The sequence below is a fragment of the Argopecten irradians genome, chromosome 4 (genome assembly GCF_041381155.1).
Source record: "Argopecten irradians isolate NY chromosome 4, Ai_NY, whole genome shotgun sequence".
NCBI classification, from domain to species: domain Eukaryota; kingdom Metazoa; phylum Mollusca; class Bivalvia; order Pectinida; family Pectinidae; genus Argopecten; species Argopecten irradians.
The window spans coordinates 48,294,557-48,310,335 of NC_091137.1; the positions used below are offsets into that span (position 1 = coordinate 48,294,557).

At 36.6% G+C, this 15,779-nt stretch overlaps 1 protein-coding gene across 1 annotated transcript; it reads right to left on the minus strand.

Moving 5' to 3' along the window:
- Positions 1 to 9,733: 9,733 nt before the first annotated feature.
- Positions 9,734 to 10,795, minus strand: LOC138322333 (uncharacterized). The gene has a single exon (XM_069266369.1). The coding sequence runs from the start codon at positions 10,793 to 10,795 to the stop codon at positions 9,734 to 9,736; it is 1,062 nt and encodes a 353-aa protein (XP_069122470.1).
- Positions 10,796 to 15,779: the final 4,984 nt, after the last annotated feature.

The following is a 15,779-nucleotide window of genomic DNA, read 5'->3' on the forward strand; positions in this document are numbered from 1 at the left end:
AATACTCGTTCTCCTTTGAGCCAAACCATCCACGGCACTATCTTTAACGTGAACCCATTTATCCAGCATTGACAAAACAAAGAATTAAGTTATGTATGCAATAGAAAACCATAAAATGATGAATGAAGTTACAAAAAACATTCAAAGGCACGGTCAAGCAGGTATTTTGCCTTATAAACAGTTGTTTTTTCATAGTTAAAGTTCTTGATTTTAGGTATTTTATATGTTTAGATAAACACATTATGCAAGAGTCACCTTAAAACTACTAACAACACCGTAAAATGTGAAATGAAGTGAAAGACTACAATTTCGTTTGATGTTCTGACTATATGTACTCATTTCACTACACTGTACCTTTTGCAATTCAATCTAACCAAAATGAGCCCTGTAACGTGATATTCTACAATACGCTCAAGTATTGTACAGTATTGAAGAGTATTGTAAAGCATCATAGTTAAGCGGAAATATAGGTCTAATCTTAATTAAATTGGACGTAATTATGATGACTTTTGGCAGTATTGCCAAAATCCGTTTTTGAGGTCTGTTTTGTCTGTGTAAAAATTAAAACAAAAAGCCTAAGTAATTCTCAAAATGTTAACTTTCGGTAGTGAAGAATACTCTGAAAGCTCGCATTGATTCGTCAGTATGAAATTTACGACACATATAACTTTAAGCTAAGAGATAAGATCTGAAAGACATTTAAAAAAGAATAAAAACAAATTGATATATATTCTTTCAATTATCATGCTGACTATGACTATGTTTAACATGAAGTTTAGATAAACCAGTACTGTAATGAGCCAGTCACGACTCAGATAAGATGAATATATCTCTGTTAAAGGAGGCTAAATGAGTACGCTTTTAATTGCCGGGTTTTGATTGGTCTTATATGGTCTCATAACGAAAGAATTAATAAGCATACATTTTCCTATACCATTTTAACCATGCAATATCTCTTGAGATTTATCTACGTATCGTAAGTACCTAGCTAGAGACCGGAGTAGATAACCCTAATAGAAATAGTCCAGGTAACTTATGTGATCTCTACAGGTAATTAATTAACCTTAATTGATAAAAACACCTAATTGATTTACATTACCCGCTCAGGTAGGCGATGATAAGAACGAGTACGTACTAATGACATGTTAGATAAATATGCCTTTATCAAAGTTACATTTGTTACTGTGTGACGTGAATAATGAGGTGGTACGATAGTGATATAACATCATCTATATATAAATATTAAACAAGCAGAAATTAAGTATTTTAATATTAAAAAGCAGAGTATTTTATATTAAAAGCAGAAATAAAGTACGTGTAATTTTAATATAAAAACTAGCAGAAATAAAGTAATTTAATATTAAACAAGCAGAAATAAAGTAATTTGATATTAAACAAGCAGAAATAAAGTTATAGTTAACCTAAATCAATTTTTAAATTCATGTTTTAACGTTGCTTTGGTCTTTTGGAGTAATTATTTTAAAATGCAATTCACATAACATATATTTTTTCAGCATGTCTTATATTTTGTCACTATAGAGATTTCTCGCATGTTTTATTTTTATAATTCATATGTTGACAAGATTTAATTTCATTCGAGAGTAACGAAATCAATTACATGTATATGAATTATTTGTATCAATGGACACAAGTTATCACAATAATTTGCCTTATATCCAGTGACGTCACCCGTATAATATAGTCTCATATGAAATAATTGCACAAAGGGTATGCTCTAAATAATTGCACAAAGGGTATGCTCTATTGAATATGGTTACTAACAATGTTATTGTACATTTAACCAAGGATATTTAAATCTCTGATTTAAGATATAATAATAGATATCATCATCGGTCCATTAAATAGTATATTTACTATTTAAACAATTTACGTTTATTTGTGTCAATATCAAATTTTTATACATTTGAATAACACACATAAGCAATTTATCATAAACTAGGGAGACAACGGTCAGGCTATTAATATCAATAAACGTACCACATTGATTGTATGTATAATTTATCATCAATATATTTTGTTGATGTGGTCGTGCAAAACTGAGTACCTGTGGTCAGCAACTGCCATGTGTTTTTTTTCTACCTATTGACCCTGGGGTGAAGAGCTTGTGGTGATAGGTAAATATCATTAATGCTCCATTAACGAGTATATTTACTATCCAAACATTTTAGATTTACTTGTCCATATGAAACTTTAATACATTTGAATAATACACATAAGTAAATTGATATAGACTAAGCTGATACTGGGCATAGGTCAGTCTATTATCATACGTAGATGTTTTATCGGTGTTATAAATAGATTACAAGATAGAGCTAAAGCAATGATTTGTTATAACATACAGTAGTTTATGATCAATATCGTTAGTTGATGTGGTCGTTTAAAACTGAAACTAAACATTTGTGTCGCCGTGCGTTTAAATAAAACAAAGAAACTGTTAAAACAGATGCTGATAGTCTGTTTGTTTTAACTAGCCCAACCTAGTATTGCCTTCAAAACGAAACTGTGGGTAATTTGTTTTTAATTTTCAGGACAGTTTTAAGTGGTAGACGAGAGTATGCTGAGACAAATCAGCAACCTACTACCTATTTAGAGCTCACGATCCAAATGTGAGCGAGAAGTGTAGAATGTATATGTACATGTATGTCAGACAACTGGACATCTCAGCTACCGCACAAAACACAGTATTAGTAATTCAATCGTATTGCATATAAATTCTTTTACTGGCTTCGGTATAAACCCGTTTTATTCACTCATGATTTTCTCCATACTTATAACTGCCTACGAAGTTTGATTGCGAACGAAGCATTGCAAAAGATATCTAACATAGTCTTCAGGTAAATTCAGGTAAATTTCATGTGGAATTGGTCAGGACAAATTCAATTGAAAGAGCACAATGGTCAATTAATGTCAAAACCTGACCTTGATTTGACCTGAAGTTTTCTTTATATGAAATTGATCTCAATTTCAAATTATTTTCAGGGAGATTTGAGGTGAATTTCAGGTCAAATATTTTGATGTCAAATTGACTTGAAGATATTTAGTCTGTGTACCAATCAATTATAACAAATCACAACGTAACATAAAATGATTTTGTAGAAAATTATAATTGTATCCATATGCTTTATAAATTGTATAATTACATAGGTATATTTCAGAAAATAAATAAATAAATAGAAATAATGTCAATATCCGTTTAGATATAAAAGTAATTTCCGTATAAAATAATAAAACACCTTTTAATTATATATCATGCAACCCACAGACATAAAACGAATAATGATAATAATATTCATCCAGTATACCTCTTTCTATTCAATAAGCACTCGGAATGACAAACTAGGGGGGATTGGTTGGATTATCCTCGCAGTTGTATATAATGTACTCCTACAGGACCCTTAAGTCTCGCTGTAGTCAAAATATTGCAAGTTTGAAAAACAATTAACGAAAAAAACCCATAAGATGACTTCAAAAGTCACTTATCAGTCAATAAGTCAATTATCCTAGTACCTCTCCCGTGTCTTTTTCACTACATTCATAGTAGAATATGGGCATATTTATTAAATCTAACATGAATAAATCTTACATGTATATATCATATATCATAGTTTGAGAAATTCAAACATAAATTGCGTTTGATAGCGAAAAGTCAATTTGAACTAATAAACTATTACATCGATATTAAATAGGTTAATTGATTTATATTTATGTTTAGAAACATAAAATGAAGAAAAAATTTTTTGGGGAAAAAGGAAGAAACGAAACTGTTGCACAGAAAATAACGAAGAAAACAACGGGACCAACATATACACACATACCATAAAATGTTATACGCTTAATTCCTGTAAAAAATAATAGGAATGACAAATCTAATATAACTGAGCACGTTTCCCAGGATAAAATGTGACATCTAAATATATGCTGTATCTTGTAGAGAAGCCATGCACGTACTTTCACCAAGTCTGATTTTAAAACTTTACTGTTGTCAATAAGGAATCATTGCATTTATAATCGCACCATAGTAATTCAATATCCAACAACATGAATTGTTTGAAATAGACTAGTCAGAAACGGGTGGCATTTCTTCGAAATCGTCCTCATAGTTGGCTGAATGTGTTGCCCGGCGATAATGGACTTTCCTGCACACACTAGGAGCGTGTAACCTAGCGACCATGTCCTTGACCTCGCGGGGGGTCTTTAGACACTCCTCGGGCGGATCCTCCTCCTCGTGTTTGTATTTTGCGAATCCCCGTTGATATTGCTTACAGTTCCGAGGGTTTACTTTTATCGGATTTGGTTGACTTAATCTGGTAACTACATTGTTCACTTCCTCCTCGGAGACTTGTCGGAAGGCTGGTGCTCGTGGGATGTAACCATACTCATCATCGTCTGCATATAGTCTTCTCTTAAGAGAAGCAGCGAGATAACTGTCCGAGAGATGGCGAGATTGAGGCGGGTTGTATATTCTTGGGACACGTCTAACACTAGGCCTGAACTCTTTTGTAGAATAAATATGTTTAATATTACTTCCAGTTAATCTTCCGTACGACACACAAAATGACATTATCCTTGTGTTGTATGTATTAAGTTTTCAAGAAAGGTGAATTTAAATTAGAACTGTTCTGTTAAGTTTCACTTTGTATATGACTGTTGTTTAACTTCCAGCAAATATTGTTCATTCCGATAGAATTATCCAATAAACACATTGGTGATCCGAACGTCTTATTATCGACAGTGACAAGATAGCCTGGTGTGCGACACCTTCACTCGTCTCACAAGTCTTGAGAGTAACCACACAGACAGAGTTTACTTATCAAATGTTCAACACACATATAACGAACGTACACCTTGCTCCACTAATTTAAATAGCTAACTACAAATGTTCGTACTGTCAACATTGATCTTGGCCTTTACCTCGATTCACGGACACCAAAAGTTGTCTGGCGGCGGAACTGGCGATAATAGGCGACTATTCAATACACAAACTGTACATGCGACTGTACAAAGGAAACTAATCCTTAAAATGGTGTGTGGCGTTCTACAAAATGCCCTCCGATCTAAAATATATATTTGTATGACAAGTTTTATATGTTATTTCTATCGATTATTAATTATCAGTTGTGGGTATTTAAGCAAATAATACTGTCCCTTCGAGACCTAAATGGTACACCTGATACCATCATAATAGCTTTTTAATGTCTTGCAGGTTTGCACTTCGGATGTTCATTTATCATAACAATAATGAAAGGAATTACCGCTGTCTTTGTAATGCGTTTTTGAGATGATGACTAAGCCATCAAAATAAAAACTTAGCTTGAGGTATACCTCCATACTATCGAAATGCAAATCTCTTTTTATTTTTAGGTTTCAATTCGTTCAATTACGACTGTGAATTGATAGGTCTTTTATGCCTAAAGCTTCTAGCAAAGATTAGTTCTATTATTATTCTCGAACGTGACTGGGGACATATTTGTTTGATATATTACATAACGTTACAAATATTAATTTCTGTCGTGGTATTTTTTTAGTTTTTGAATACCCTCAATAACAAACTTTTTTTGAGGAATCGATAAATACAATCGATATCATCATAGATCAAAAGAAAATACTGATCAGTCTTAGATGGAGTGTTTTTATTGAAGTTCAAGTTTGGAAAATGTTGCTGTATAACTACAGAAAAAAATGCTTTCGGACTATCATCCAAAAGACGAACAAAAATAATGGGTTCTTATACGATTTATTAAAAGATGCACACTATGGTTGGTGTGATAACTAGCCATATCATTGTGTAGTGCTATATAGGGGAGGATAATTATCATTGTGTACTGCTTCTACATGAATTTAAAGTATAAATGAGGCTAATTATGAATGAATTGTCAATGACATTAAGGTTTTTTGAGCATATTTCTGTTAATGATTGGAATGTGTATCCTCTGTTTTCTTATAAAATATAATCCTGTCTCTCTGTCCTATAGAAAGTTACATTTTATTGTCACAAATGATTATCACTTGCTGTGTATTCTCTTCTTTTTTATTAAATTTCTTCGTGTCCCTCTTTCCTATGCAACGTCGTATAGTATTGTCCCATATTAGTATAGCATACTGTATATTCTCTGTAGTACCACATTCGTCCCCGTGAGGTAATAGATATCCCTTGAGGGATTAGGTAGGTAGAATGAGTGGTAATACACACGTCCTAAGGACACACAGGTATATAATGTAATTAACATATACTAATCACAACCTGACATACTTGGCATGGATTGAAATCCACAGCGATTACTAGCTGCTATCGAGTACACATCACGGTGCACATAGGGTATACGAGACACGCCCAAGCGCTTTCTACACCTATGAGTTATTTCCACATTTCATTTATTTTTATTTTTATGCATATGAGGTCAGATTCAAAACCAAATTTACTGTACCAGCTTATATGTACATGTATATACATTTTGACTTCTCTTTAGAAAATATAAAATATGATGGTGTTTTTTTCATTTCAATTAAACAGTGATAAAGGAGTAATAATCATTTTCATAGAAATCTGTGTCATGTTTCAATTATGACCATAGCTTTAGAAGAGAGGTAAAGAAGAAAGTGGAGACATTTTGATTAAAGTAACTACATGAGGAAAGACAGCAACCTTACATTTATTAATTGCACACTTTGAATCATAAGGGAGGTACCGGTGACCGAGCTGTTCCGACATGTAATTATAACTACTAGTAATCGAACCCGGGGTTACAAGTCCGAATTACATGTGTGACTTTTGTGAAATAAACAATGTGTATTCCGTAAGATATTGTAGCGCCTGTGCACTATTCTTTCACTGATTTTTACTGCAGTTTATGTACGCATTGCTCTTTTCTATTCCATAATATTCCATAATAAATGTTACGATTCCCAAATGATTCTTTTAAGATTTAGCGTATAAATGATCAATTTAGCTTGTAATACCCTTGCACCTGTTATCACTGACCCTGGCAAATTATTGAATACACTTGTGAAAATATTTTGAACAAAAATCTATATTGTACATCATGTTTTTTTTGTTTTTTTTTAATTTTGGGATTGAACTTCGTGTATTTAACGAGTGACAAAAACCTTACATTTTAGAATTCAAGATCCCAAAAAATGAAAACGATGTGAAAAAGTCTTTAAAATGGATAAAAACGTCAAATCGAATCGTCGCTAATATGAATTGGTCTAAAGTATCCCGCATAGGTATTCCACATAATTAGTGTATGGTTGGCAATGTAACAGGTACTAGTAATAATTGTACGTTGAAAGTATAGTCGCCGAATGTTCCGATTTACATTCACTAACATTGGGAGATAATCGTGACTATTCCATTACCGACTTTCAAATCTTTTTGTTAAGATACACTCAAACCTATTGCATTACCGAGCCACTTAAAACGACACCGTAGTCTAATGGAAAGTTGAAAGCAGAGAAGCTCGAGGGGTTCGCGTTAAATGTTCAATACACAATATCGAAAGGTAGAGGATGGTACCTTTATAAGGGTATTATGACCTACATAATTAATGTTCATAATATATATACGTAAAATATTGTCGTTAATTAATGTATTCGAAGTGATATGAATTCAGTAGTTAGACTCAAGAACAACATCCAGTTCCTATTGACATATATAGACAAGGAAAGTAGTTCTTAAGTAGAATTGTATGAAAAATATATCTCAATTCCCACATCGATTGTTCATTTTCAGTAATATAATCCAGCGAAGTGTTATGTTTTGCTTTCAATAAAAATATAAGTATGTATATAATTAAGATATATACTGTATGGAATTATATGATTCGGAATTTACCTTGTCTAAACTAGACTATAGTTTTACCTTTCATATCACTCGATTTACTGGGTCAATTATATCATCAGTAATACTAGTGCACATTAGGGTAATACGTTTACAATTCACTGGCCAGGAGAGCGACAATACACTACCTAAACATATACGTCCTATTCAAACGATTTTAAAAAGTAATGTTGAGACCGGAAATTTACAGCCTACTCGATAAGTAGTACAAAAGTACCGGTTTTGGCGCAGGGTCACTCAGTGCACCTCCTATATAATCCTTACCACCCCCTGGCACCTCCCTATGGCACCCCCCTTCAAGAGGGGGGTACCGATCGATGACGTCATGGGAAGAGGGGGGTTCTAATCGATATGGGTTTTCCCATCTATTTTATATCGTCATGGGGTAATCCATCTATTGATAACGGCAATGATTGCATCATTTTAAATTATTACATAACGAATAACAAGGAGGTGATATATTTACCAACATGTTTTATTTTCCCCGTCGCGATTGAATGAACATGGGTCGGAGAGCCATCCTACGTTCATCCTTACAAAATTTACCTACTCTATCATGGACAATATTATATTTACGCTACTGAGAGTTATCTACCTCCCACGATATAGTACTAGAGCGATCTGAATATGTATATATGTGTATATGTACGCTCTTTCCCATAACACGGGGTCCTGACATTGGACCTTTCTAGGGTAGTTCACTCTCCTACAAATCGGTTAAATCAGACGCGTATATCCAGGAATTGAATTTCTTAGGCCAGTGAAGCCATTTCACGTAGTATTGTTTGTTTTGACCTTTTCCTTTTGTCTTCAAAATGGTTTCCACTTTCCACATGTCGTCGTCCCTGACTCCCACTTTCTGTAGTTCAGACTGGTAGAAAGTCCCTTTGATCTCGTCCCCATCATAGTCTTTGACTCTATATAGAGGTAGACCTCCTCGAAGTACCTTTTGAGAAATGGAGAATATCTCTCCGGTCCATCTTTGATCATATTCCCTTGTGAAAGGATTCTTCAAATGAGTCAATCTCACTTTATCTCCAACCTTGAATTTGAACGGTTTACGAGTCTTCTTCGTTTTTGTCGACACAGGTTGTTTTTTCGGCCAATACATCCTCCACCAGATAGAAGTTTCCTTTGTTTCGGTTACATTTGCCGGAGCCATACCGATCGTCCGGTGATATGTCTGATTGTAGCTATCAGCAAACGACTGTAGTTTCTTTACGTACTCGTAGTTTCTATTGTGTGTGAAATATCTATACAACCTTGTTTTGATAGTCTTGATGACACGCTCGGCTACAGCAGCTTTGGTTTCGTTTTGTGCGTATAGATGCGTGATACCATATCGATTTAGTAGAGCGTTAACGTCCTTGGATCTAAATTCTTGGCCCTTGTCACTACGGATACGACTGGGTTGTCTCCCTTCGCTGAGAATGTCTTGCAGTGCCTTTGACACAGACGTTCCCTTCTTGTTTTTCAGTGGCCTCAACCACAAGTATTTTGAGAACACATCAATCACGACAAGTATATAAGAGTAACCATCGTTTTCACTCTTAAATTTGACCATGTCCATGAGGTCAGCAGACCACTGGTCGTCGATGCCAGTTACGAAAATTTTGTTTCGTTTGAATGGATGTCGGATTGCTCTCTGCAGGCTGTAGGGTTCTTGACGTTGTAACCATTTTCTTATCTTATATTTACTTATGACGTATTTCCCAGCTTTCTTCACGTATCGATACAGCTTGTCTGGTCCAGAGTAACTCCCTGCATTGGCGGGATTGAAGTAAATGTCTTTTAAATAGTCTTCCCAAGACGACATCCTTCTTCGTCGAGTACTAAACTTTATAATGACGTGATTAAGAAAAAAGTCTATTTATATCAGTTTTCATCCTTTTCAGATTCTTCATCATCATCGCTATCTTCTTCCTCCTCATCTTCATCACCATCACTATCTTCACCATCCCACATCTCATCTAAGACATGACGGTTCTTTTTAAGAGCCATCTTGATTGCCTTGCGATCGTCATAACCATCGTCTATGAGCTCCGTGACATCGTTCATGACCTTTTCGTGGATCTTACCATTTTGTAGCTTAAGAATGGACATAATAATCGATCCATAATCTTTGATAAATTGATCCATATCTTTGACTTTCATCTTTTCCTCTGTTTTCGCTTTGGCTTCGTCATCAGACATGCCTTCATTTACGTATTTGTCATACTTTTTATTCCATTCTTCTTCGTTTACAGAGTTTGCTTTTGTCATAATGGCATTAAAAACCACGTGTTCTTCACTTTCATTTTCTTCGTCTTGTGATTCTAAACTCTCTAAAGACAACCATTTCTTGACCACTGGTTCATTCTCTTCATTTGATGGTAGCTTCCTTTTTCGGGAATCATTTTCTGGACACCATTTCTTTACGTGTCTCTGTAAATCGTGAACGTCTTGAAACATGATACCACAATCGTCGCAGGCCGACATATTTTCTTGATCTGGTAATATCTGCTGCTGCTGCTGCTGCTGCTGCTGCTGCTGGGTATACGTCTGCACGGTCGGAGTGTCAGTCTCAAAATGATCGTTGATGTGCTTTGTTGGTCCTTTTATAGACCGCTCGGAAAATATGTCATTGCGCATGCGTGATGATTCGGGTGTTGATGGTTTTAGATCGATGAGTAGGTAACCATATGGCTTATCAGTAGCCTCACTAAAATGTCTCATCAAATATTCATGATTCCCAGGGTACATCTGTCTTGCAAGAGTCATGACCTGCTGTTTGTCGATAGGATTGTTGAATAGCACTAAGTAGTGACAATTCCTCCTCTGTGTTGGGTCTTTATTGTAGTAAAGGTTTTGATTGATAGCCAAAACGGACAAATTTCTGTGATGACTCCCCTCCGTAAATAATTCGTTGATACGAGGATCTTTGCTTGCTGTCGACATGAGATCATCCAAGATCAACTCCGGTCCTTTAATCAGACACAATTATACTGCATAGTAGGAATTAATCAAACATAAAATTATAATTCGATATTAAGTAATTAGAACAACTGAGGTGTTTGTCACGCATGAATTAGGTGTACTGGATTAGGGCGATGTCACAAGTCCACAACGGAAAGAGGGCGCTATAATGTGACATGTCCCCGCGATATCCAGGAAGCTCTTTCCGACCAATAATTCATGTGGACCCATTGGGTGATGCCAGTTACTGGTGACAGTAGTCTGTGTTCTTCGCACGAACGCCATAGGACTCCGGTCCTTTAATCAGTCGTTAAAACACGTATGTAAGCTTAAAAAATCTACTAATACTAATAGTATCTGAAAAATATTAACCAATCAAATTGAGGGGATGACGTCATTGATTTGTAGGATATAAATGGACGGGCTTGTAATTTTCAAACATCATTCATTCAGGATACATCGTAGGGAGCTTATCGGTATATTTTGTTATTGTAGAAACTATGGAGAAAAGGAAAGCTATGGATCACGATAATATTCAGGCTAAGAAGGGGAAATGGTTTTGCGATGACTGTAATAAATCTTTTGAACACAAAAAAACTCTTACCAGACATATGGCCGAACATGGAGATAAGAAATGGAAATGTAATGTGTGCGATAAAGACTTTGGGCGAAAAGATAGACTCACAAGACATAAGAAGATACACGGTGAACCTCAGCATACCTGTTGTGGAAAATCATTTTGGAGAAATGACAAGTACCGCAAGCATTTGAAAAGTCACATATCAAACCAAATAGGCGGGCAGGACAACAAGGAGAACAACACACCTTTAGTCCCAGAGGCTGCTGTAAAGCAAGCTGATGATAGCCAACAGAATGATGCATGCTCCGAAGAAGCGCTCGGGGGAACCTTCAAAGTAGTAGCCATTCCTGCCGAGAGTCAAGCTAAATTAGACACAACTACTTTTATACAACAACAATACGATCCCATTAAGAAGATAATAGAGCAAGCTGTTGTCGGTGGAGGTGTCAAGTGGTACTTATCCATACAAGTACAGCTGTCAAAACCGAAAGGAGAAACAGTGGAGCACGTCACACCACATTTCCGTGGAAAGTGTCAAATAACTTTAAAGCCATTGGATATAGATGAAGGTATGAAGGAATCTATCCGAAAGATGCAAAGTTCCTTCATCGAATACCAACGTCAGGGAAGTAATTGGACATTGGACAAGGTGATTCAAATTCAGATACACTTTGCCCGCTATAAACCTCTTAAAGGCTCTAGCTACATCCCTCTACCGATCAAGCTGAGATCAAAGCATGCCATCATCAACGTTCAAAACAAAGACAAGAAATGTTTCATGTGGTCAGTGCTTGCTGCATTACACTCGGCCAAGAGAGATTCCCAGCGAGTCAGTAAATACAGTATCCACCAGGATGAACTCGATTTCACAGGCATTACTTTTCCCGTCAAAGTAGCCGACATCACCAAGTTTGAAACACTGAACAAAATCAGCATCAGCGTATTAGGATACGAAAAAGATTCGCTTTTCCCGATCCACGTGACAAAGCAAAGGTTTGAGAGACACGTCGATTTATTGTTGATATCAGATGGACGAAAGTCACATTTTTGTTGGATTAAAGATCTGAATCGTCTGTTAAACAATCAAAAGAGTGACAGTCACCGTCACTTTTTCTGTATCTACTGTTTGCAAGGATTTACAAAACAAAGAATTTTAGAAGATCACATATCCTACTGCCGAGAGCATGGTACTCAAAAAATTAAACTACCAACAGAAGAGGACAAGTGGCTGTTCTATAAGGATATGAGAAAGCAGCTTAAGGTACCTTACATTATATATGCGGATTTCGAGTCATTCCAGGTGCCTATAAAGAGATGTGATGTCGACCCAGACAAATCCCACACGGAGAAAACCACACATCATGTACCATCCAGCTTCGCCTATAAAGTCGTAGGGCTCATACAAGAAACATCAAAGGAACCCGTGGTCTACAGAGGACCAGATGTCACGGAAAGGTTTGTTGAATGCATGCTAAAAGAACAGGAAGAAATAGAGCAAAGGTTCAAACACGTCGAGCCAATGGATATGACGGGGACTGACTGGCAAGCCTTCGATGAAGCAACTAACTGTCACATTTGCGGAAAAGTGTTAGGTGAGGACAGAGTAAGGGACCATTGTCACGTGACCGGAAAATTTAGGGGGAGCTGCTCACAACGAGTGCAACATCAACTTTAAGTTCACGGGACGCATTCCGGTTGTATTTCACAATTTACGCGGTTACGATTCCCATCTAATCATGCAGGCCATTGGAAAGGTGTGTGATAAAGAGATCAAATGTATACCCAACAATATGGAGAAATACATTTCGTTCTCCATGGGCTGTATGGACTTCATAGACAGTTTTCAGTTTATGGGGACATCACTGGAAAAACTCATCGTGAATTTATCCGCAGACGGTAAAGAAAAGTTTGAACACATGACACAGCATTTTGGTGAAGAGGATATAGAACTTCTCCTACAAAAACAGGTGTATCCCTATGACTATTTCGATGGTCCGCATAGGTTTCAGGAAGCCAGTCTTCCTCCAAAAGAAGCATTCCAGAGCAGTCTGACTGGAGAAGACATATCTAATGAAAAGTATGAACACGCTCTCCGAGTATGGGAAACATTTAGAATAAACAATCTTGGAGAATACTCGGATCTCTACGTGCTAACTGATGTGCTCGGGCTCGCCGATGTGTTTGAGAACTTTAGGAATCTATGTCTGGAGTCATACGGGCTCGATGCAGCTCACTTTTTACACCGCCCCTGGGTTAGCGTGGCAAGCAGCATTGAAAATGACGGGAGTTCAATTAGAGCTACTCACAGACATCGATCAACATCTGTTTATCGAAAAAGGCTTGCGAGGGGGTATATCCATGATCAGTCATCGGTTTGCAGAGGCAAACAACCCATACGTACCAGGTTATGATCCAATGAAACCAAAAGAATACATCACCTACTTAGATGCAAACAATTTGTATGGATGGGCCATGTCTCAATCCCTACCCACTCATGACTTTTTCTGGCTGAGTGATACCGACAAAGACAAGCTTGATGTCACGACAGTTCCGGATGACGCAAGTGAGGGATACATATTAGAAGTAAATCTCGAGTATTCAACAGATCTCCATGATATACACAATGAATACCCCTTGGCTCCTGAACGAATAACTGTAGGAAAGGATGATTTGTCATACTACAGTAAAACATTATGGCGGGATCTAGGAGACTGCGGAAATCAGCATGACTGCTTAGATCATTATCATTCATCCGAAAAACTCATACCAAATCTCAAAAACAAGGAGAATTATGTCATACATTATCGAAATCTGAAGCAATATCTTTCTCTTGGCATGAAGCTTACAAATGTTCACAGAATATTAGTGTTCAAACAGTCGCCTTGGCTGAAGCCTTATATTGATTACAACACCCAAAAAAGGAAGCAATCGCGAAACAGCTTCGAAAAAGATTTCTATAAGCTGATGAAATAATAGCGTTTTTGGGAAGACCATGGAAAATTTAAGGAAGAGAATGGATGTTAAACTCGTCAACAGCGAGAAGAAGGCCATGAAATTAACATGTAAACCAACTTTCCACGAGTTTAGGATCTTTTCGGAGGATTTGGTTGGTGTCCACATGCTAAAATCAAAACTATATCTGAACCGACCTATATACGTGGGATTCAGTATTCTCGATGTCTCCAAAACATTGATGTATGACTTTCATTATAATTATATGAAACGAAAATATGGATGCAATGCACGTCTCCTCTTTACCGATACCGACAGTTTGGCCTACGTCATCAGGACAGAGGACATTTATCAAGATATGTCGGAAGACAAACATTTGTTTGACACCTCAGAATATTGCACATCCCATCCTCTCTACAGCATGGAAAATAAAAAGGTATTAGGGAAAATGAAGGACGAAACCTTTGGGAACCCGATTCATGCTTTTGTTGGATTAAAAGCGAAAATGTATGCCTACACTTACAATTGTAAAAAAGAAAAAGATGGGAAAATGTTAGAAACAAACGTAGAATCGAAAAAAGCGAAGGGCATAAAAAAATATGTCATCGAAAACCATACCCGTTTCGAGCACTACAAAGAAAGCCTTCTGCAAAAGAAAATCATAATGTCAAAAAAGAACCAGATCAGAAGTTACAAACAGCAACTTTTTAATGTATCTCTAACCAAAAGAGGCCTTTCGCCATTCGACGACAAACGATATTTGCTTGCCGATGGCATCACTAGTTATGCATACGGGCATTGGAGAATATCAGGAGAGTAAACTACCCAAGAAAGGTCTAATGTCAAGACATAGTGTGATGGGAAATGGTGTACATATACACAAATTATTCGAGTACCATCATTCGGGTGGTAGATGACTCTCGACTATTTGTAAATATACATTGTCCATTATAGATTGTCGTACAGATGGACACAAGATGGGTCCCTGACTTGTGTTCCGTCTCATTAACAGGGACTATAAATATTAAATATTATTATAATTGGTCGAGTTATTTTTACCCACAATGCAATTGACACGGTATATATATAGGGACAAACTGTAAAACTCTCATTTAGTAATCTGGACGCCGACGAGAACACATCGATATGAAGCACCAGTGTGAAATTTGCTTTAGTGAATATATCTGGCCACATGATTTAAAACGTCACATAAAACATAAACATATGGAAGGAGAGAACAATACCCAGCAGCAGCAGCAGCAGCAGCAGCAGCAGCAGCAGCAGCAACAGCAGCAGCAGCAGCAACAACAGCAACAACAGCAACAGCAGCAGCAGCAACAACAGCAACAACAACAGCAGCAGCAGCAGCAGCAGCAGCAGCAGCAGCATCAAGAGTTTGTATTTAAACATCCATTTACCGCAACTGTTTCGGGA

Excerpts from the sequence above, each read along its gene's own strand:
- LOC138322333 (XM_069266369.1), bottom strand. The coding sequence starts at position 10,795 with ATGTCGACAGCAAGCAAAGATCCTCGTATCAACGAATTATTTACGGAG.